This window comes from Callorhinus ursinus, unplaced genomic scaffold (genome assembly GCF_003265705.2).
Source record: "Callorhinus ursinus isolate GAN/ISIS: 27379988/994484 unplaced genomic scaffold, GSC_fseal_2.0 scaffold4, whole genome shotgun sequence".
Classification (NCBI taxonomy): Eukaryota; Metazoa; Chordata; class Mammalia; order Carnivora; family Otariidae; genus Callorhinus; species Callorhinus ursinus.
In genome coordinates, this window is record NW_027397066.1 from 20663187 (window position 1) to 20683627 (window position 20441).

Sequence of the window (20441 nt, forward strand, 5' to 3'; positions counted from 1 at the left end):
CTCTCCTTCTCCCTCTGCCTCTCCCCCCTGCTCACGCGTGCTCTCTCAAATAAATAAATAAATCTTTAAAAAATATACTGGATAATGTATATAAACAACACAAGCTATCATTATTACTTATGTTTTCCAAATTATGGGCTAGCTTTCTCCCTCTAGGGTCTACATGTTCCTGAGATCCTCCCTAGCTATTCTGCTCCACATCTACTCTCCACCTGCCCGCCTCGTCTCCCCTGACCAATCACTTCCTCTAGGCAGTATTCCTTGACGAGGAGAATGGACACAATTATGCCTTTTTTTCCCTCTGTCGTTTTCTGTATCTCGTGCTTCAGGCAGATGTTCCCCACCTTGCACAGTGAATTTCTCCAAGGTCAGGAAGCCCCACCTTTCACCAGAGGCTCAGATAGCACATACCTCTAGAGCAGAATCCTATGGAAATGGCTAGACCTTTAGAACAAAAGGTGAAGCCCATCTCCCAAATCACACTTTTGCTCTCCTGGACTTGACAAAAGAGTCTCGTTCAGTTGCAAAATGGTTTGCTTGCTTACTAAGCCTTTTCTGTACAGTAGCCTCTCTGAAGCCCATCTGAAGGAATCACACAGAGTCAGGAAGCACTGACATTTCCCTCTTCACGGTGGTTCCAAAATCCAATCCTTCCCCATCTGCCAAGACACTCAGTCGTGCTCTGGTTAGTTCCCACATTACAGTATTTTCTATAAATCTCTCTCTTCAGAGCCCTGACCTCACCACTTCACTCTCTAACTCTGCTCTGCGCACAGCATCTCTGTCCCCTCTCTGTGACGTGGTCCCTTAAATCCCCCTTGGTCCCAAAAGAACTTTTCTACTTGCTCCCTCATCTGCCTCTGTTCCCGTAGACCACTAGGCCTTTAAGCTTTCTCCTGTTACTCAGATTTCTCAGAACCGTCAAGAAGTGGTCTCTCCTTGCCAGGTCTTCGGATTTCCGCATGGAACTTTCCAGACCACCTGTATATTAATGTTTCACACACTATTCTACTACATCATTTCTGCCTCTGTGGGTAACCAGTGCCTTGTGGACGGTGATCATCTGTTTAAACTGAAACCCTGTCATTTGTTTTGGCAGTTATATTTATGAGCCTGTGTGCTGAAACCCTGTGGCACAAATATTAAATAATAATACATCTTGGGTGGAAAGAAAAAAAAAAAAAACAACCCATGCATGTTAACTGACAACTTCTTCTGAAGATATCAGGTAAATCCAACCATGAAATTTGGTACTAGTTAACTTTAAAATAGGAGGAAAAGCATGGATTGCTCAACAGGTAGACGCTAAAGCAGAATTACAATTTGCATTTTTACACCCTCTTGCTTCAAGAAATGCAACAGCTGAGAAGTAAAGAGTGTTAAAAGAAACTTGGGCTGGGTGGCAATTTCCTTGGAATCAAATCCTAATGCCTGACAATGTCTCTCTCCTAAACAGTTTTTAGCCTCTACGAAGAAAGACTCCAAATAATAGCGATACTATATAAATGAGAACAATTCTGGACAATGACACTGCTCAATTTTAAGCATTCTGTGAATTTCCTATTACATCAGTTTCATGATTCAGCATTTTCGATTTCACTTATTTACAGTAATATATGGCGAGGTAACCCAAGCTTTCTGCAGGATCCTGGAACATAAGGTAGGCTGGACAGGAAGGGTGTCGCCTTCAGTTAAATTTATTATTGTTTGGGAGAATTCAAAGCAGAAGAAAGAAGGCCATCAAAGGAACTGAGGAATATTCCCCCACCTTGTTCTGAGTGTTTAAATTATTCTGGTATTTTAAGTGAGCTGGTTTTGAAAAATAGGTTACTGCCATTTAGTAGATGACTGAAACCGAAGCCAAGAAGAGTGCAAATGGTAAACTGACGTGCCTAAGCCAAGCGTGTTCTCTGAAATGACAATGTTCAAGACGCAGCTAAAGTCACCACTCTGGCGGTAAGCGTGTTACAAAGAACTCGATTTCTTTCTGGCATCCGCAACTTGGCTGGAGTGACCACGGAGGAGTTGAAGAGCGCTGGAAACGCGAGGGTTCGTCGCGGGTGCGTTGGCAGAAAACGGTCCGGGCCATGAGGACCCGGCGGAAACTAAACGGAGGTTCGAGGCGGGCGGCGTTCGCCGAGAGAGAGAGACAGAGAGAGACAGAGAGAGACAGAGAGAGAGAGACACAGAGAGACAGAGAGGCGAAGTTGGGCACGGGAAGACAAGGAGCTGCGAGACTGTGAGGGAAGCCCAGGACCGGGAGGGAGGGGGCTGGAGAGCCGCGCGCGGCGGGTGGGGAGGAAACGCGGCTGGCGAGGCTCCAGGTGGAGCGGGGGACTGGAGGGGGTCTCGAGGGGGCACCTCAGCCGGGTCTGGAGCGCGTCTCGGGGGGAGAGGGACAGACACGAGCGAGAGCGCCGCGCCGCAAGTCCGGTCCACGCACCCCTCTCGGCGCCCCGGGTCCCCCATCCCAGGTGCCGGCGCGCCAGGGGCGCAGCGGCCAGGAAGCGAGCAAACTAGCAGCGCCGTACCGCCCGGAGAGGCGGAGGTCCCCGACCGCCCCCGCCCGCGTCCCCGGGGCCCCGCGCGGATAGGGGGGAGGACCCGGGCAGGGTCCGGCGCTCACCAGGTAGCAGAACAGGAGCAGAGCGCAGGCAGGGCGGCCGCCGAGGCCCGGGGGAACGCCGCCGCTCGGGGGGGCCATGGCTGCGGCCCGGGGACAGACCGCGGGCGGCGGGGGTTGTTGCTGCTGCTGCCGCGGCCACCCGAGCCCCGCGCGGCGCCGCTGCATAGCGAGGCCGCCCGGATCCGGGCCAGAGCAGGTCACCTGGTGCAGGGACCGGCCCCCGCCCGAGGCGCCACCTTCCTCCCCGCCCCCGGCCGGGCCGGCCGCCGCGCGCGGGGCCACCTGCCGCCGCCGCCGCCGGACCCGCCGCCGCCGCCACTGCCGCTCCCGCCGTCGCCGCCCCCGCAGCCCCAGCCGAGAGCCGGCTCCTCCCCGCCTCCCAGTGCCCGTCCCCTCCCTCCCCTCTGCCTTGCCGCCCAGCCCGCCTCCCCGCAGCTGCCCCCCCACCCCGACCCCGGCTACCACCTCCCGGGGCGGCCCCCGCAGGTGGGGACTGACCCCGGTCCCGCCCCTTGGCCGCCGCCCCCCGCCCGGTTCCCTCGGCTCCCGGCCCGCCCCCCCTTTTCCCTTTCTTCGCTCTCCTCCCCCGCCCCCCCTTCGTCGCTCTTCCTGTCCGCGAGCCCTCTCTCCCCTCCCTCCGTTTCCCCTTTTCTCTCTCCCCCGTCTCCCACTCGCGCCTTTCTTTTCCTCACCCCCTCTTTCTTCCACTTTCTGCCTTTTCTCCCAGTCTTTTCCTTCCCTCCCCTCCTTCCCCTTCTCGTTCCAGTCGCCCCTCCCGCCTTCTCCCGCTCCCACCCACTCCTCCTGCGGGTCCCGCAACCCAGTTCCCGACGGCGCAATGGGTTTTGTTTCGTCGCTTTTTGGGCGAGGGCGCCATTCCCGCTGGGCGCGGGGCGAGTGTGCCCCCTGCAGTTGCGCCACGCAGCGGCCCAGCTTCTGGTCCTTTAAGGATGGATTTTGACCCCGGCCAACCTCCACCTGTCCACCTGCAGGGGTGGGGCCGCCTCCCTGCGGGCACATTTTTAACCCAGGTTGCGCCCCGCCCTGCCGGCTGGTACGCGGCACGTTCTGGATGTTTCCCGAGGGTTTGTGCGGTGCCGCCGCCGCCGCCGCCGCCGCCGCCGCCGCCGCCGCCGCTGCCGCCGCTCCCGCCGCTCTTTGTTTTAATTGTCCAGAGTATTGGCGCCCAAAGAGGGTTTGCATTGGATTTGCCGTCCTGTGCCCTGGCTTCCACTTGGGACCGAAAAGAAAATGAATTAATTAGGTCAGTGCAATTGGACTGAGCTCTAAATGAAAGGGTGAGGCTCGTGAAGTGCACAAACACTTTTTTAAAAAATAAATCAGGCCCACCCTCGGTCTTGGGGGACCCGGGTTGGGACTGGCTGTTCGCGGTTAGGAGTCCTGCCGCCAGGCCAAGGGGCGCGGCTGGACCGCGGCTGGACCGTGAGACCTCCAGCTTGCGGCCAAGCTGGTGCTCTGGGAAGCGCGGGGCTGTTCAGACAACTGCTTGGGCCCCTAGCTGCTGCTGAGACAGTTAGCCCACCTTCGAAAGTTCTCAGAAGCTTCTCTTTGGCCCTGGTGGATTTGTGCGTATTGCAACTAATAACACGTGCGAGAGAGGAAGGATATGGCCCTTGCCCAGCCCTTGCCCTGTGGACGTGCCACCGCCGAAGGTCAAGTCCAAACAGGCAGCAGGGGAAGCTGGCAGTAAAGATGGGGTGCCCGGGGGTCGTGCCTGGATATGCCTTCAGCCATCTCAGTACAAGCCCGGCCAACTTAGCCACTCAGCTGAGTCATCCCTTTCTTTTTTAGGTCACCTGAGGGCTGTGGCCCTGGGTCAGGCTCTTGGCTTCGAGTCACTCAGCACAAGGTAATGCCTTCTATCAGTGGTTCTCAAAGTTCAGCCTGCATCCGAACCGCTGGGAGGACTTATGAAAACACACTTTGCGGGACAACCCCACTAGAATTTCAGGTTCAGTTGGCCCCGGATGAGGTTTGAAAAGCTGCCTTTCCAGCATGTTTCCAGAGGATGCTGCTGCTGGTCCACAGACCCCATTTCCAGATCCTGGCTTATAGAAAGGGTCATTCTGCTCCCATGTCATCCAGTAGCCACCCCATTAAAGCATCCTGAGGGTTTCTTTGTTTGACAGATGTCTCCAACACCCTGTCCCACTTCCGAAGACCCAAAGCACTTAAAATTCTCCTGTGTGATGTGGAAAATCATTTAGTCTATTGGGTGTCCAAGGGGATGAAAGGTTTGGTGGCTTTGTCCCAGATTGTGTCATATATATATATATATATATATATATATATATATATATATATATATTTTAGTCAGGTCAAAGTATAATCTATACATTTTAATGTATGTGGAAGGAAAATTGTTGGCCAGTTCCAGAAGATGGGGCTTCACAATATTTCTGGAATTTCCGCCTGTCTTCCTGGGCTTCTCTGGAGTTCTCTCCCCCTTCATTGCCCACAGACTCGGTTGGTCTTCAGGGAACGACATGGTTTCCTCAGGTTGTTTGTAATCAGGACTCATGGAATTGAAGTTTTAGAAGGCTGTGAGTTTGAATTTCCCTGACTGTAGTCACTGTGGAGGCACCCCATAGGGCATTGGGCTGTTTTTCACCTGGTATATCAAATCTCTGACTCACTAGGCTTCTCTTGGGCTCCTCCTGTGAGTCAGGCACCACCCAAGGCTCTAGAATCCAGAGGTGAGCAGGCGTCCCTTTCCGTGAGGAGTGGCAGGCGTGCAGAAGACTAACCATAACATAATTTGGTCCTCAGAAAGGGATATTCAGGTTGCTCTGTGGCCCAGGGCAGGGGGTGGTGGGATTGACTGATCAATTCCGGACTGGAGAGGGGCAGAAAGAGAGAAGGTCAGGATTTCTATTCACAGTGGTCTGTGACATTTTGATCCAGAAGCCAGAATCAGTTTTTGCCCTTGCCTCCTCTCCAGCTGTCTGTATCAGTAATTTGAAAGGTGTGGTCTGATCACAGAAGACCGTTCATTTGGGAAAATAGCGTTCTTTCCCGCCTTTACAATTTATTGTTTGAATTAAGTGTTCGTGCTCCACCTAACTGTGAAGGTGCCTGGGGGCTGTATTCATCTGGTATGGCTCACTATTGCCTTCGTGCGCACCGGTGTGTCCCATCCCCTCTGAGAGACAGTGAGGGAACCACTCCACAGAACAGGACAGAGTCCCCGAGGAGGGCAGCAGCCGCCCTCCACAAGGCTTACGGGGAGGAGCGACCAGAGGCCTGGAGGGATTGGTTCAGGGCTGCCAGGGAAAAAGAACAACCTTCACTGAGTGCGCTTGCCTCAGTGGACCCAGAATGGCATCGAGGCCAGTAGTTCTTAGACGCTGAAATGGTTTAAAATCTGTAAAATCAGGTGCCTGGGTGGCTTAGTCGGTTAAGCCTCTGCCTTCGGCTCAGGTCATGATCCCCAGGTCCTGGGATCGAGTCCCGCATTGGGCTCCGCGCTCATCAGGGAGTCTGCTTGTCCCTCTCCCTCTGCCCCTCCCCCCTGCTCATGCTTTCTCTCAAATAAATAAATAAATAAATAAATAAATAAATATTCTTTAAAAAAAAATAAAATCTGTAAAATCTCAGGGACCAATGCAGTTGGCCAACTATTCATTTCACAAGTAAAAATATTTAAAACAAACAACTCCCCGCCCCAATATGCTCTTTTATCAACATTATTTCGTCCAAAAGACAGGGTATTTTTATCATCAAAAAACTAGGAAAGACCTACTATCATAATAAAAGAAAAGTCCTTTAAACTGAATATAATTTGTTTGTGGAAAAACTCCCGATGGGTCATTGTCTTATTTTGCTGTGGACCAGTAGAAACTTAACTTCGGGCTGTCACAGCCCATGCAGGGGCCCTTGGAAACCACATTTCTAGGTCCCGAGGATGTCTCGGGTAGAGAGATCTGGCCGTGCAGAGACGACTGATCTCTGAGTTACAAGAGAGGGCAGGGAGGTACTACATAGGAGTGAGGAAATCTCCTTCTGCCCACTGCCCTCCTACATAAACCTCTGGGGCCCAGGCAAATCCCACAGGCTCTGGAGAGCCTTCCCTCATGACCTCAGGTCAAAAAGCAATGGGTCCTTTCTCTCTCGCCTGCAACCTCATGAGGCAACTGGCTAATCCTGCTTCCTATTCTAGTCGGTTTGTTGGCCTGTTCTCCTCAAGTGGGTTGAAAGCTGCTTGAAAGCAGGGCTTGTTTCTTAATCAGCCCCGGGCACTGCCCCCATGCCTTGTACATAGAAAGTTCTTAGCCCTAGTCACTCAATAAAATCGACTTCATCATCTTCCTTTTTCATTTTTTTTCTTTTCCATCCTTCATTTCCGTCTTGCTCCCTTATTACCTCCCTGCCTTTTTTTCCTTCTCTATTCAGTGTCACCTTTTCCGTCTCCTTCCCGTTAGCACCCAGCTTTTGGTTCTCTGGAATTCTGTATACTACCACTCCCTCCATTCCTTTCTGCCACTTCAGATATGCGGAATAACGATAAATGAACTGTGACATTTGCCTTTTCCATCAACATAGAAGAGAAGAAAACAAAAACAGAAGAGAAGATTGCCGTCAGGCAACACGCTGCCCATCCCCACTGGAAAACCATGGCCTTTTTTCTGCCAAGGATGACCTTCAGGATCCAGCAAAACAAAAAACAAAAAACAAAAAACCCTTTTTCAGCATTCAGTACTTCCATTTTTCTCATGAAAAATTGAGAAAGCCTAGGCTTTGGGCTTCCCTAAATCTGTTCCTATCTCTGTTCTTCCTTTTTTGAATCCTCCGTATTTACCAGTTACTCCTGTTCCTTCCTTCCTTAGGACATTCCACCAGATACCATCCTCATCTCCTGGTCCCCAGACCCCATCTTTTGAGCCTCAAGTCTCTGTGACTCTGCAGACTCCTTTCTTGGGGGCCATGGGACCCATGCTTTGAGAAGTTGTGCAAAGAGGGGTTGGAAGTGCTTGTGTGAGCTGGGACATTTTCTGTGCATTCCCGTGTGGGAATGCTGAAGGTCTCAGAATCACCCACACTGTAGCCTTGGTGTGCTCTAAAATGAGCTCTATTTCTGGGCCTGTCAGATGAAATGCTGTTGCTCCCAGTTATTTTTGGCTCATTGCCCTTCTGAATAGGTGCCTATTCAGCTCAATTCTCCCCCGACCCTGAGCTGGGAAAAAGCAGGCAGCTTCCCTTAGCCAAGCCTCCTCTCAAGTCAGGAGCATCTGCCCCCTTAAGGAGCAGCTATCACAAGTGTCCTGGACTGCATCCTGGCTGTTTGTGCTGCCACCAGGCCTGGAAAGAGGGGAAGTCCACTCCCTGGCCCCCTCAGACCACTGGTGGAGAGCCTTGTGAGCCCAGAAGGTGCAGCCAGGTATCCAGAGCCTCCTCACTCATATATAGGTCTGCGCCCTGCCCCACTGGGCGTGGTTGCAAATACTACCTTGGGGGATCTGGGATGATAGGGGTATATTTTAGGCTCAGTGAGCACAGAAAAATCTGTATACCGAAGGTCTAAGCAAGGAAGGACCCTGGGATGCAGAAGGTCAAGGGCATGTGTCCATAGTTGGAAAGATCTCTTTGGGTGAGTGTGTTGAGAAGAACATGTGAGTGAAAAGGAGAGGTGGAGGGAAGTTGGGTGTGAATGTGCAGATCCGCTCGGGAGAGAGAGCTGGGAGGGATATCGACTAGGCACCTAGGGAGAGAGAGTGTAAATAATTGAAGAAAGAGAGTACCCAAGAGACCTTGGGCAACCGGGTGGTGTCTACAAGTCCTGAGAGTATTTTATAACTGCATCCTGCAGCTGACATCGCGACCCTTAGGCAGGCATTAACATTGACTGAGGGCTTTTAGTCTATCCGGTAATAAACAATATCAAGTAAAATGAAATGTCAAGATCAGCTGTATATGTATGGATACTTAGTAAGGTCCGTATAAAATTGAGAATAGCCTATAGACAAGAAGAAGCCAGACCAGGGTTCTCTTAATAGCTACTTATCTCTACAGCTTTTGGCTGGAGATTTCTTTCTTTCTTTCTTTCTTTTTTTTTAAGATTTTATTTATTTATTTATTTGTCAGAGAGAGAGAGAGAGAGAGAGAGCACAAGTGGGGGGCAGCTGGCAGAGAGAGAAGCAGGCTCCCCACTGATGAGGGGCTCCATCCCTGGATCCCAGGATCATGACCTGAGCCGAAGGCAGACGCTTAACCAACTGAGCCACCCAGGCGCCCCTGGGGGATTTCTTTTTAAAGTTCTTATCAAGTGTTGCTTTGAGGCATTAATTCATTCAATCCTCATGACAGGGGCAGAAGCAGCCTCATCCTACAGAAGAAGGAACGGAGTCCTTTGAAAGACCCCAGGTCCACAGTCATGAGGTGGCCAAGCCGGTTTGGTTTCAGGCAGCTTTGCTCAAGGACTCCAGCTTCCACCACTACACTCCCCTCCTCCTGTGACAACGGGTGGTGGAGAAGCAGCAGGTGTCCTGAGGTGTGTGTGGGGGGGTGCGGAGTCACACCTGGGTTTGAAGCTTAGGTGTCAGTCAGGGCCTCGTGGAGCTTGAGGACACACACGACTGTGTCAAAGCATCTGTCTAGGGCCATCCCACCACTTCCTAGCTATGTTATTTGGGGCAGGTCACAAATCCTTTTTGAACCTCAGTCTCCACCTCTGTTAAATTGGGGATAAAGTCACCAATCTGGCCATTGATGTGGCGTTAGGAAGGCCATCAAGGGAGCATGGGTGAGGGCACATGGCAGCTTGTCAAGCCCTAGACAAGAATAAAGTACTCTTTGTGTATTATTCACACTTGTCTACTTCCAAAAACGGCACACAAAGAAAGATTAATCCCTTATAAGGTTATGAAAAATAGAGGGGCGCCTGGGTGGCTCAGGAGGTTAAGCATCCGACTCTTGACTTTGACTCAGGTCATGATCTCAGGGTCGTGAGATTGCATCCTGCCTCAGGTTCCGTGCTCAGCGGGGAGTCTCCTTGAGATTCTTCTCTCTCTCCCTCTGCCCCCCAACCCATTCTCTCTCTCTCTCTCTAAAAAATAATAAATAAATCTTTTTTAAAATTATGAAAAATAGAAAAAGGTTTACAAATACCTGTGGTGGCATGCCTCCAAAGATGACCCCACCTGTGAAGCACATGTCCATAATAACCCTGGAGTGGGGAGGGGATTCCCCCACTATTTCTCCCAGGGAGGGGGAAGCCAGCTGCCCTGTCAGTTGTGACCACCAGCATGCTCTGAGAAAGTCCAAGCTGGCCCTGTGGCGGGAGAGAGATGCTCAGCTGGCCTCCAGCCATTCCGGCCATCATGTGGGCCAGACATGTGAATGAGCAAACCATCTTGAACATTTACCCCAGTCAAGCCTCTAGATGACTCCAACCCTGTCGCCGTCCGACTAAAACTGCTTGAGACTCCCCAAGCAAGACCCGCCCACCTGAGTCCCGTCAATTTGCTGAACCATGAAAGGTAAAAATAAATTGTTGTTTTGAACCACTAAGTTTAGGGGTAGTTTTTTGACCACAATGGGTAACTGAAACAGTGCCCTAGGCTAATATTACTTTTATAACTGAACGGTATTGTTAGCTTCAAGCTCCCTGGCATTCAAAGCAGAAAGGGGAGCAAGATGGATTGTGTGCCCTTCTTATTATCTTGAGTGTTATGATTTACCTGAATGGGTAGTTCATCCGACTCATCTCCTTTTGGTCAAATCAGAATGAAAATTAAACTATCTTCCTTACATGAGAATCTCTCCTGTCTTTACCAAAATTACAGTTGTGCAAATTCTATAATCTGCCTTGCTAGAACAAACCAAATATTACAGTTGTCACTAACGAGAAAGTGTTCTTGCATCTGGCCCAAATCTTTCAGACTGTAGCTCAAGCCCATTTTCTCTTGTTTGGTTCTCAGCGCATCTTCTGCCTCCTGCCTCATTCCCATCCCAAATTAAGTCACAAACGGGCTCAGTGTCTCCGGGGTCCTAAGCAGCCAAAATTAATGATTAAAATAGAAATGCTGAAAATAGTTGAAACTGAAGCAGATTGGATGATTTATTCAAACCTTCAGGAAAAATTACTATTCAGCCCAGAATTGGAAATTAGACTTGTGGTTCCTAAGAATGCAACACTTCCCTGGTGCTAACCCCCCAAAAGGGAAAGGAAAAAAAAAAAAACATGTAAAATACATACATGGCAGTCTGTCCTCTAGAACCCATGCTCTGGGAGGTCAGGAACCATATCTGCCTTCTGAATAGTGCAATGCTTAATGCCTTCCTGCTGCTTATTAAAGCTTTTCTTCATTAAGTGACCTTACAAGTCTATGATAATAAAAAACATACAGCTGACTATAAATCAGTGATTTCCATTCGCTCGATTGTGACCTCAGTGAACAGGCATTATCTGCCTGCTGGTCCTGTCCTGGGAAGACTGGGTTAGCACATGGGGTATTTGAGGTCACCTCCCTTACTTGGAACCCAGGCAACCCTAGGAAGGTAGTGAATTTCATCCTTGAGTCCTTGACCTCATTTTCTATACTCTTCCCCTCATTTGTCTTCACACCCCTAAACTGGACTTCCGAGTCCCCCTAGTGAACGGCTCTGTGGGTAGCCGAAAGGTTAGCAGAAAGGACCAGGCTCAAATCCCAGCTGAATTCCTTATCCCACCTTTGCATAAATGCTTTCCAATCCCCAAGACATTTCACATCCGTATTTCAGTTCATTGTCTCAACAATTTCTGTAGAATCCCGTGAAATAATCCTGTTATGGGCGGAATTGTGTTGTCTAAAAAGATATGTTGTGAGTCCTAACCCCTGGTGCCTGCAAACATTTATTTAGAAATAGGGTCTTTGCAGATGTAGTCAAGTGAAGATGAGATCATGGGGAGGGCCTTGATCCAATAGGACCAGTGTCCTTACAAGAAGATGGACATTTGCTCATAGACATGCGCTGAGGGATGACAATGTGAAGACACAGAAGGAAGAAGGCCATATGAAGACAGGGGCAGGGATTGGAGCTATGTTACCATAAGCCAAGGAGCACCTGGGGCTCCCAGAAGCTGGAAGAGGAAAGGAAGGATCTTTGTCTAGTGGCTTCAGAGGGAGCACGGCTTTGCCAGTGCCTTGATTTTGGACTTCTACCTTCCCGAACTGTGAAACAACAAATTACTGTTCCAGTTTGGGGCATGTCATTTCAACAGCCCTGGAAAACTAATATACAGGTGTTGTCATTTTCCCTATACTTTTTAATGCAATGTCATTAGGTACCTACTGCGTACCGGACTCTGAGCTGAGCTCTAGAACTCAGATCCAAAGGTCCAGGTTGATATAAAGCAAATCAAAGACCCTAGCCCTCTGATGAGTTTCTATGCTCATTCTCTTATGTCTCAGGCTCTCTCCCCCAACGTCCTCACGCCCAGAGACCATCCCCGTCCATCCCCACTGTCTGGTCTGTGCCCATCCCTGAACTGTCTGAGAGGTAGGCAATGCTGGGTCTGGAAGCAGCTTGGAGGGTCCGATCCGGCCCCTTGGTGTTCCAGCTGCTCCTCCTGAGGGGCAGAGGGGTCAGGCTACCAGTAGAAAGGCAACACCGAACTCCAACACATCTCCTCACTCCCTGACTCTGATTAATTCACGTTATGAATAAATTCAACAAACAACAAATGTTTGTTGAATGAACACTAAATTATTAATCACTGATAACGAGAATGTGTTCTACCTCCTGGGGGTATTTGGATGTGAAGCGATGCCTGAACCCAGGGACTCGAATTTCTGACCGTGGAATGTGGGACGGAAGGTTGGGGCAGGCAAAGCTGGACAGGGAGATTTGGGGGCAAGGGTAGGGTCTTCCGCTGACCTGGTATCTCGGATCCTTAGAGCAACTTCAGTCTCTGCTCAGGATAGAACTGGCTACCTTGGAGAATTCTGGAGGGGGCTGAGGAAGAAATTGCTCTCCTCTGTACTTGGAGCGGTTGGTGAAGGGCTGTGACCAATGCCCTCTTGGATGAAGAAGGAAGCACTGGCCTCATCATATGCATGGACCACAACTGCTGTTTTAAACTCCAATGCTGCTGAACAATTCAGAAATAGATCCATTATAGGTCTGCTTTAGCCCCAGGGCTTTAACACAGGTCACTAGAAAATCCAAGATTGCACAGTAATTCAAACTCTTAAGAGGGAAAGGAAAAAAAAAATTCTCTTCAGCACTCCTGCCCCCAGAGCCCCTCCCTCCAGCGTAACAGGGAGCCCCTCTTCATTTCTGGGGTGCTCTGGAATAAATAGCTCTTATGTTGAACTTGAAATCTAATTTTTTCTCCAGCTATTAATTGAGAAGAGCAGCTCATTTTACCTCTTATGCTCTGAAGCAAGACTACAGTGTAAACAAACTGGGTCGGGTTTAGCAGGATGGACGTGAACTGTTCCCCAATTTCCCTTAATCGCTGGTAAAAGAACGACTTGGATTTGGACGTCAACATTCAATAAAGCAGTTATGTCCCTCCCTCAAACGCGATCTAAATTAGTCCGCTGTTCCCTCAAAGAGAGTCCAACGAGCCTCCAAATCGCGCTCTTCAATCGCAACCTCCTTGTTTTTGTGCTAGCCCTTGAGAAGAGTCGGGATGGTCGGAGGGATTTGATTTGATTTATATTGATTTCTAGAGTATCAGGGAATCTCTTGTTTCGCTTGAAACAGATCAGGGAAAAGGGGTTAGTAAACAAGGGTTTTCTTGATTACTGATCACCACACCGTGCTCAGCATTTTCATGAGCCTGGCTTCTCATTTTCACAGCGCGTTAGAATCATCGAATTCTTAATCTCGCCCTAGAGTTCGGAGGAGCTTATGACGCCCGTTGAAGTTAATGAAGGCTTTTACCTGTGGATCTGGCGCTACATCACTCTGATTGACAGCGTGTCCACAATATGGTAGGCACTGATAGAATGGACAGGGGGGGAAAGAATTAAACAGAAGGAAATTAAGAAGAAGAAGAAGGAGAAGACGCTGGAAACGAGGAGGGGCGAGAAACCAAAGGAAATTGGAACTTCAAAACACCTCGTTAGGAAAATGGGGCAGTTAAGGAAGAACTCACCAAGTAATCTGCTTAAACTTTAATTAATTATTCATTTATATATATTTATGTGGCACACTTTCTCTAGGGAACCCAATGTGCTTTGCAAACATATGAAATAATTAACTCTCTCAAATCTGAGTGAAGTGGAGAGGGAACAAAATTACTCCAGAAAAGGACCAGCGGATTGCTGAGTGATGAATGTGTCTCACTTTGAAGAGGCAATCCCATGTGATACCCACCAGTGACCACATAACAAAAGACATCTTCTGGGGGCTAAGATCCTTATGGTGATCTGTCCTAGCACCTTCCAGAGTAAGCAGCGTTTGCTAATCAGATAAATGATGATACATAGAGGGACAAACAGGCAGACACATAAAGTGAGGTGAATTATGTAGAAATCCAGTATATTTTGAGGAAGGGTGTTAGCAGGAGAAAGTCAAATGGAGTGCATTTAAAAAAAAAATACTGCCTTCAAGATAAAAATAAAAGTTAAGAAGTATCAGGGTGTCTTGCTGGCTCAGTTGGGAAAAGCATGCGACTCTTGATCGCAAGGCTGTGAGTTCAAGCCCCGCATTGGCTGGGGACCCCACTTAAAATAAAAATTAAAAAATAAAAGGAAGTACTTCAAATCAAGAACATCAAAAGTGGCACTAAATAAAATGAAATTGCAAAGACCAAATGCCAAACAATGAGCAATAACATTTGGTAAGTTGTGTTTAAACGGATTCTGATTTTATTTTCTGAAATTATATCCTCAGTGCATTGTTTGCATCGTTGACAGGACATTATTTAAAAAAAAAAATACCTTTAACACAAGTGGCTTAAACACCTTTCTGGAAAGTGGAAATGTATCTGCCAGATCAGTGGAGGGCAAAAACAAACAAAAAACTTAGGGAATTAGAAAAGAAAAACAAATCAGCAAGAAGTAAAAGCCGCAGCTGCTCAGAGGCAGTGAGCTTGGCTGTGGGGTGAGTGGGGCAGCCTCATACTCCCCAGGAGATTCCTGCCTTTGGGGGCCAAGCCCTCTCGGGCACTTACAGGAACAGACTTCTGTTCACTGCATCTTAAAACTAGTAAAGTGGACTCCACCCACGCAGGAGGACAGACCTGGTCCTTGGAGAAGCCATGTTCATGTACATATGGCCAGGCGACCATCACCCGACAGCTAACGTGGAAATGCGGCCAACTGACCTATGGGAAGTTTCAGTGTGGGAGAGAGCCGTGGAAAAACAAGACAGGCCTTCTTACTTTTTTTTTAAATGGAAGATCGCCTTAGCCCAAGGCCACCGGCAGAAAATTAAGATAAAAAAGGGAAGGGTGGCGAGCCTAAGAAACTTTTTTTAGAAGCAAATAAAAACACTCTATTGATTCCAAACTCCACCTAGAACCCTGATGGCTTTCAATTTTTATTTTATTTTACCTTCTTTGTAAAGAGCATTTGTCTGCTTGCCTTCCTTCTCTCTCTCTTTCTTTCTTAAAGAGAAGCAACTTGGTGTGTGGGATAGAATTGGTTCTCCACCAGTTTGCAAATGAGGGCCTTTGAGCAAATTCCCCTGAGCCAGCTCGATCCATTGAAAATGATGACAGCCAGTCCCAGGATTGTCTTGAGGATTCAAGGAATGGTGGCCGGGGATGTGCTTTGCAAGCAACACAAATGTGAGGTTATTAGTATCAGTTTGGACAGGGAGGAAAGTCGTACGGTCCAAGGCACACACTTCTGAGTGTCAGGATTGAAAACTCACAGGCCTCTCCTCCCACCTCCTTCCATAAGACAAACATCCCATGCTGCTGCCACTGGAATGTTCCAAAATCATGCTCCAGTTTCAGGGATGTTGATCTCCCATTATTATTTGCTTTCCCCCTTGGACTAACCCCAGTCTATCTGGTTCATTTCAACATTAGTCAGGGATAGGTCTTTAGCTTTAATGTAAACGAACCAACATTTTCCTGCCTAATCCTCCTACTTGTGCAGCATAGACCACAAAACACGACCGGACACAAGACAAGCCCTCTCTTTGAATTGCTCCATGGGCTATAGATAAATTCTCCTTCCACAAGATAAGCAGGCAAGCTGCCTGGAGTGACTTCGGTCCAGAGCTTTCTGTTATTCACACCAACTAAATTCTTCTAACTCCATTCACATTTTCAGCAGATTGCCTATACCTTCTAAGCTAAAATACCAAAAGCCTTTTCAAATTGTGTAAGCCATGGTATTAGCAATGTTTTAGGCAGTATTTTATTATTATTATTCATACTGTGAAATCTGTTCAGTGATATTTGCTGTATCTATAACATACATACATGTATAGTTTGAATCTGTTCTATATATTACATATACAGAGCAATGACATATATTAGAGGCAAGCTTAAACTTATTTTGTATATATAATAAGTTTACATAATTCATCTATTTTTTATGTACACAAAATAAGTTGAAACTGTGTAGGTCTAATCTCAACTCACCAGATTTAAATTTAGGGTAGTTAACAGGTACTTCCGTGACATTTCTAAATCCTGCATCTCCAATTATATAAAAGAAACATCTGCCTACCTAACCAATTTAACAAAAAGAAAATAGGCAAAATACCGACAAAGCCTGGCAGCCTCGGAAGTGAGAAGTAACACTCTTCAAATGATAACACCGGGTCCCCCAACTGTGATCTCATTAAACTTCACAACACTCGGACAAGGGATTCAGTCACTGCTTTTATTTTTATTTTCAGAGAAAGGACAGTGGAGATCCTAGGAGATTTAGCCAATTTTCAAGGTCACTCACACACAGCATGGTAAAGAGGCTGCAAGCCAAGCACCTTCAGTCAGCTGGGCGACAGGAGCCCAGCTAGTCAGTGGTGACTGTCCCCGCAGAGGATGGGGGCATCGGACCCCTGTCAGAGACTTCACCCTCTTGGGAAATTTTACACAGCTTTTCTAATTCCTCCAGAGTCCGGTTAAGCATTCGAATGATTGTATGAGAGCTTTTAATACCTTCCCATCTCCCCACCAAAACTGAGCTGGAGAGAAATGTTTAAGGTCTCAAGAGCACAGAGATTGAACAACCAGTTCCTTTTTTTTTTTAAATTATTCCTCTGCAAAGGAATGGGAAAGCCGTTTGTGCATTTCAAACTTAAAATTTAAAAGTTGACTTGCAGAATCACAAGCTCAGCTCCCTTCAACGAACAGAAAAGGGTCTGTCCCTTCGTTGGGAGTTTTGAGGAAGGCTTGCGTGTGGTCATTTTCATATATATGCTATGTGTCTAACTAGTTTGAGAAGGAAAGCTGATTTTAGGTTGAAAGACCTTTAGCCATATTCTGTGTAATATTTTTTAAAATTTTATGTAAATCTTCAAATTGTTGGCAATGCTTATTGTTATTTCACAAAACCCTCTACACTAGGTGTATTCGTTATAACTCCTGTATTATAGTGGCTCAAAGTGGGGGGGGGTGACTTTGCTCCCCAGGGGACATTTGGCAATGACCGAAGACGTTTTTGGTTGTCGCACTGTGGGATAGGGTGGTGTGCTATTGCCGTCTAATGTGCAAAGGCTAGGGATGCCATTAAACATATAATACACGGGACAGTCCACCACAATAAAGAATGATCCAGGCCAAAATGTCAATAGCACCAAGGTTGAGAAATCCTGCTCCATGACAATCACAGTCAAAGTTCAGGACATAGTTACCTTTCCCTTTCCTTCCCCCTGCCCAGAATTCTGCCCCTCCAAGATTTATTGTTGCGTTAGAATGCTAGGCATTATAATAGCTTGAACCGAAAATAGTTTTTCAGATCTTTTGAATCTCTGAATGTTGAATACCTGGAGGATGAAAATGCTATTATGATGCATTTTATTATTAGCATTATAAATGGAGTCAAAAAGTTTATATTTTGAATTTATCTGTGTTTAATCTCGGTTGTAAATTGAAGCCCCAGCACACAGAGGCCACACGTCACCTTTCAGGGGAGAGATTATGCCAGTTGGTTGGGTGCCTTGTGTTCTATTAAAGTTGAAACCGGGCTTCCCTGTCAGGACCGTTACAGTTAAATACATTCAGATCTGCAAGCAGCAAGCACGAGCTTCCTGCCCAAATGGCTCATTGTGCTCGGAGGAGAGAGCAAATCCGGACCAGTGGAGCGTGTCCCTTTGCCATCCCTGAGCATCCTCCCTATTATCCACTCAGGCCTGGGAGACCAGCCTGCCTGACAGCTCACAGCTGTCGGGGGACACCTGTAACTGAGTCAAGCTGCTGACCAGGGACTGTGTAAAAGCAAGGATAAGAACTTCTAAAACCCTCTTCCTCATATGTCTGAGTCCCGCTGCCCACACTATGAAGTAGGATCTCTTCCTGTCCTCCACTTATCCTCCCCCATGTGTCAACTTTGCTTTTAAAGGCAAAGCTCCTTTAGGATCCACAAGGTCCTGCCCACACTCTTTGCTCACTCTACTCCTGCCACACTGACCTTTATTCTAATCCTCATGTAAGTCATACTCTCTCCCACCACAGGGCCTTTGCACAAGCTGTTCTCATTTCCTCAAGCTCCTCTCCCCTCCCCCCCACTCCACCTAGTTAACTCACCTGTTCATTTAACAGATATCAGCCCGGGCATCACTTCCTCAAGGACACTTCCCTGACCTCTCTAAGTCAAATCCCCTAAAACACATTTCCATCATACCATGTTCCTCCTTTAAAGTCTTCACACTGATGCAGCTTCACAATTACTTGAATAGTGTCTGTTAGGACACATCGCTTTTCCCTGAGCACCAAACACAACACTTGGCATATAGTAGGTACTGGGTATTTCTTGCCTGACCATCTAATTAAATAAATGAACAAGTGAATGAATGAACAAATGAACGAACGATGAATGAACGAATGAAACAATCCTAAGATCTAAAATCAAGAGCAGAACCATAGATATGAAACTGTACGTGTGGCATCTGGACTGTCAGCACTTGGTATTTAGCTTATTGAAAGGAGCAGAAGAGAAACCTTGCCTACGAAACATGCAAATGAAAAAAAAATTGTATACTTCACTTAGAGCGTCATTAAGTTAGAGAACAACTCCCACACTGCTCTAAGATGAAACCAACATCCAGATTCTCATGGCAAACTTAGCTTCCCTAGAATTCCTAGAATTTTCTTCTTCTCCCTTATCCCCCTGCTTCCTAAACGTGAAATATTCACAGCTGCGTCATTTCTTTACATTTTTCGGGTGAGGTCAACCTTCCTTCTCCAGTCGTATGTTGTGCAGTACCCAAGAGGCTAACATTACTGCTTGAGATATTTAAATATGACTTTGAGAAATGAGTCTGTCTTACATATAAAAGCCTATAGTCACCATGATGAACATGACTGCAATGTTTAAAATCCCTAAATAAAGAGATGCAGTACTTCCTCCATATTCATTGCTGAAATGAATATTATATATGATTCCTGATTTGGGAAGGATTCAAATAAGGCAGTCAAAGGGAATGTGGACTGACTTAACTTTTATCAATGAAAACAACTGCACTTGACCAAAGGAAGAATTGTCTCCTCTAGTATAAAAAGCAATGTCTCTGAGCACAGCTTTATTTTTATATTATTGTGTCATTTTATGCACAGTCCCCAAGTGCCTTGTCAGTGACAGCCACTCATTAAATCACTTAAACTATCATATAAAAATAAAGATGGATTTTAAGCTACACTGAGCCAGTCAGTTAGCAAATAGTGATTGCTCCCCACGGGGTCCCAAGAATTCTTACAGATGAGAAAGGTATGTATTAAGGAAGTATATGGTCCATTTCCTTGCAGGGACTTAGAAGCTTATCTAAGTGACAAATAGACGAACATGTAACCAAAATAAGATTGTTCAGATAAATACTATCCTGGCAAAATAGATTGAAGGTCAGCAGGGAATCCTCTTCACATTCAGCCAATATGACTCAGGTGCTATGCCGGGCAGAGGGGGAGGAAGCTGTTCCATGAATATTAAACAGTTTGATGAAAGCCTAGAAGGTCATGACCCTGAATGAAGAAGATCTAAGAGGTCAGCTTGGTTGAACTCTTGCAACTTGGACAGGTGAAACCTCAGGATAAACTTGGTACATCGTCCAGAAACATCATTTCCCCTTTTGGGCATAAAATGTATATCATTTTTCAACATGGAAACAAACATGACTGTATCATGGAGAAGAACAATGATAACAAACCCTGTGAAAAGGCAGATCCACAGGAACTCTCATGGACTGAGTACAGATTGGTTCCACCATTCTGGAAAACTGTGTGGAAGTACTAAGTGAAGATAGGCAAAACGCAGGATCCAGCAGTCCACTTCTAGATATTCACAGTCCTGAATTCATGCCCAGGAGCACTACAGATATTTACCAGAATATTCAAGGCAGTATCGGTCATAATAACCGGGAATGGGACACAGCCTACATGCCCATCGACACTGAAATGTATAAATAAATTGTGGTGTACTTGTGTAATAGACACACAGAAGTGAAAATGAGCAGATGAGAGCTACACAAAGCATCACAGGTGAATCCCAAAAACATGTTGAGTGGACGAAGACCTGCACAAAGGAATAGTGGTTGATTCCACGTACATAAAATCCCCAAACAGTCAAAACTGAACAATAGCATCAGTGGTCAAAATAATGATTGGTTTCGGGGCACCGGGGTGGCTCAGTTGGTTAAGGATCTGACTCTTGATTTTGGCTCAGGTCAGGATCTCAGGGTCATGATCTCA

At 47.2% G+C, this 20441-nt stretch overlaps 1 protein-coding gene and 1 long non-coding RNA gene across 5 annotated transcripts in view; one reads left to right on the plus strand and one right to left on the minus strand.

Annotated features, from left to right (window-relative positions):
- The window catches only part of SEL1L3 (SEL1L family member 3), a 100148-nt gene extending 97292 nt beyond the window's left edge, over window positions 1-2856 (minus strand). The window contains exon 1 of one of the 3 annotated variants that reach the window (XM_025886929.2): window positions 2627-2856. In XM_025886929.2, the coding sequence (XP_025742714.1) occupies window positions 2627-2791 (165 nt within the window). In that variant the 5' untranslated portion in view covers window positions 2792-2856. The remainder of the gene's footprint in view (window positions 1-2626) is intronic. The other 2 variants (XM_025886926.2, XM_025886927.2) reach the window with 2 other exon arrangements.
- Window positions 1650-15935, plus strand: LOC112835437 (uncharacterized). Of its 2 annotated transcripts, none has more exons than XR_012377870.1 (3): window positions 1650-2115; window positions 4439-4496; window positions 8951-15935. It is a non-coding gene; the product is annotated as an uncharacterized lncRNA (long non-coding RNA). The 2 variants fall into 2 exon arrangements; XR_003211231.2 differs by having other exon boundaries at window positions 1650-2060.
- Window positions 15936-20441: the final 4506 nt, after the last annotated feature.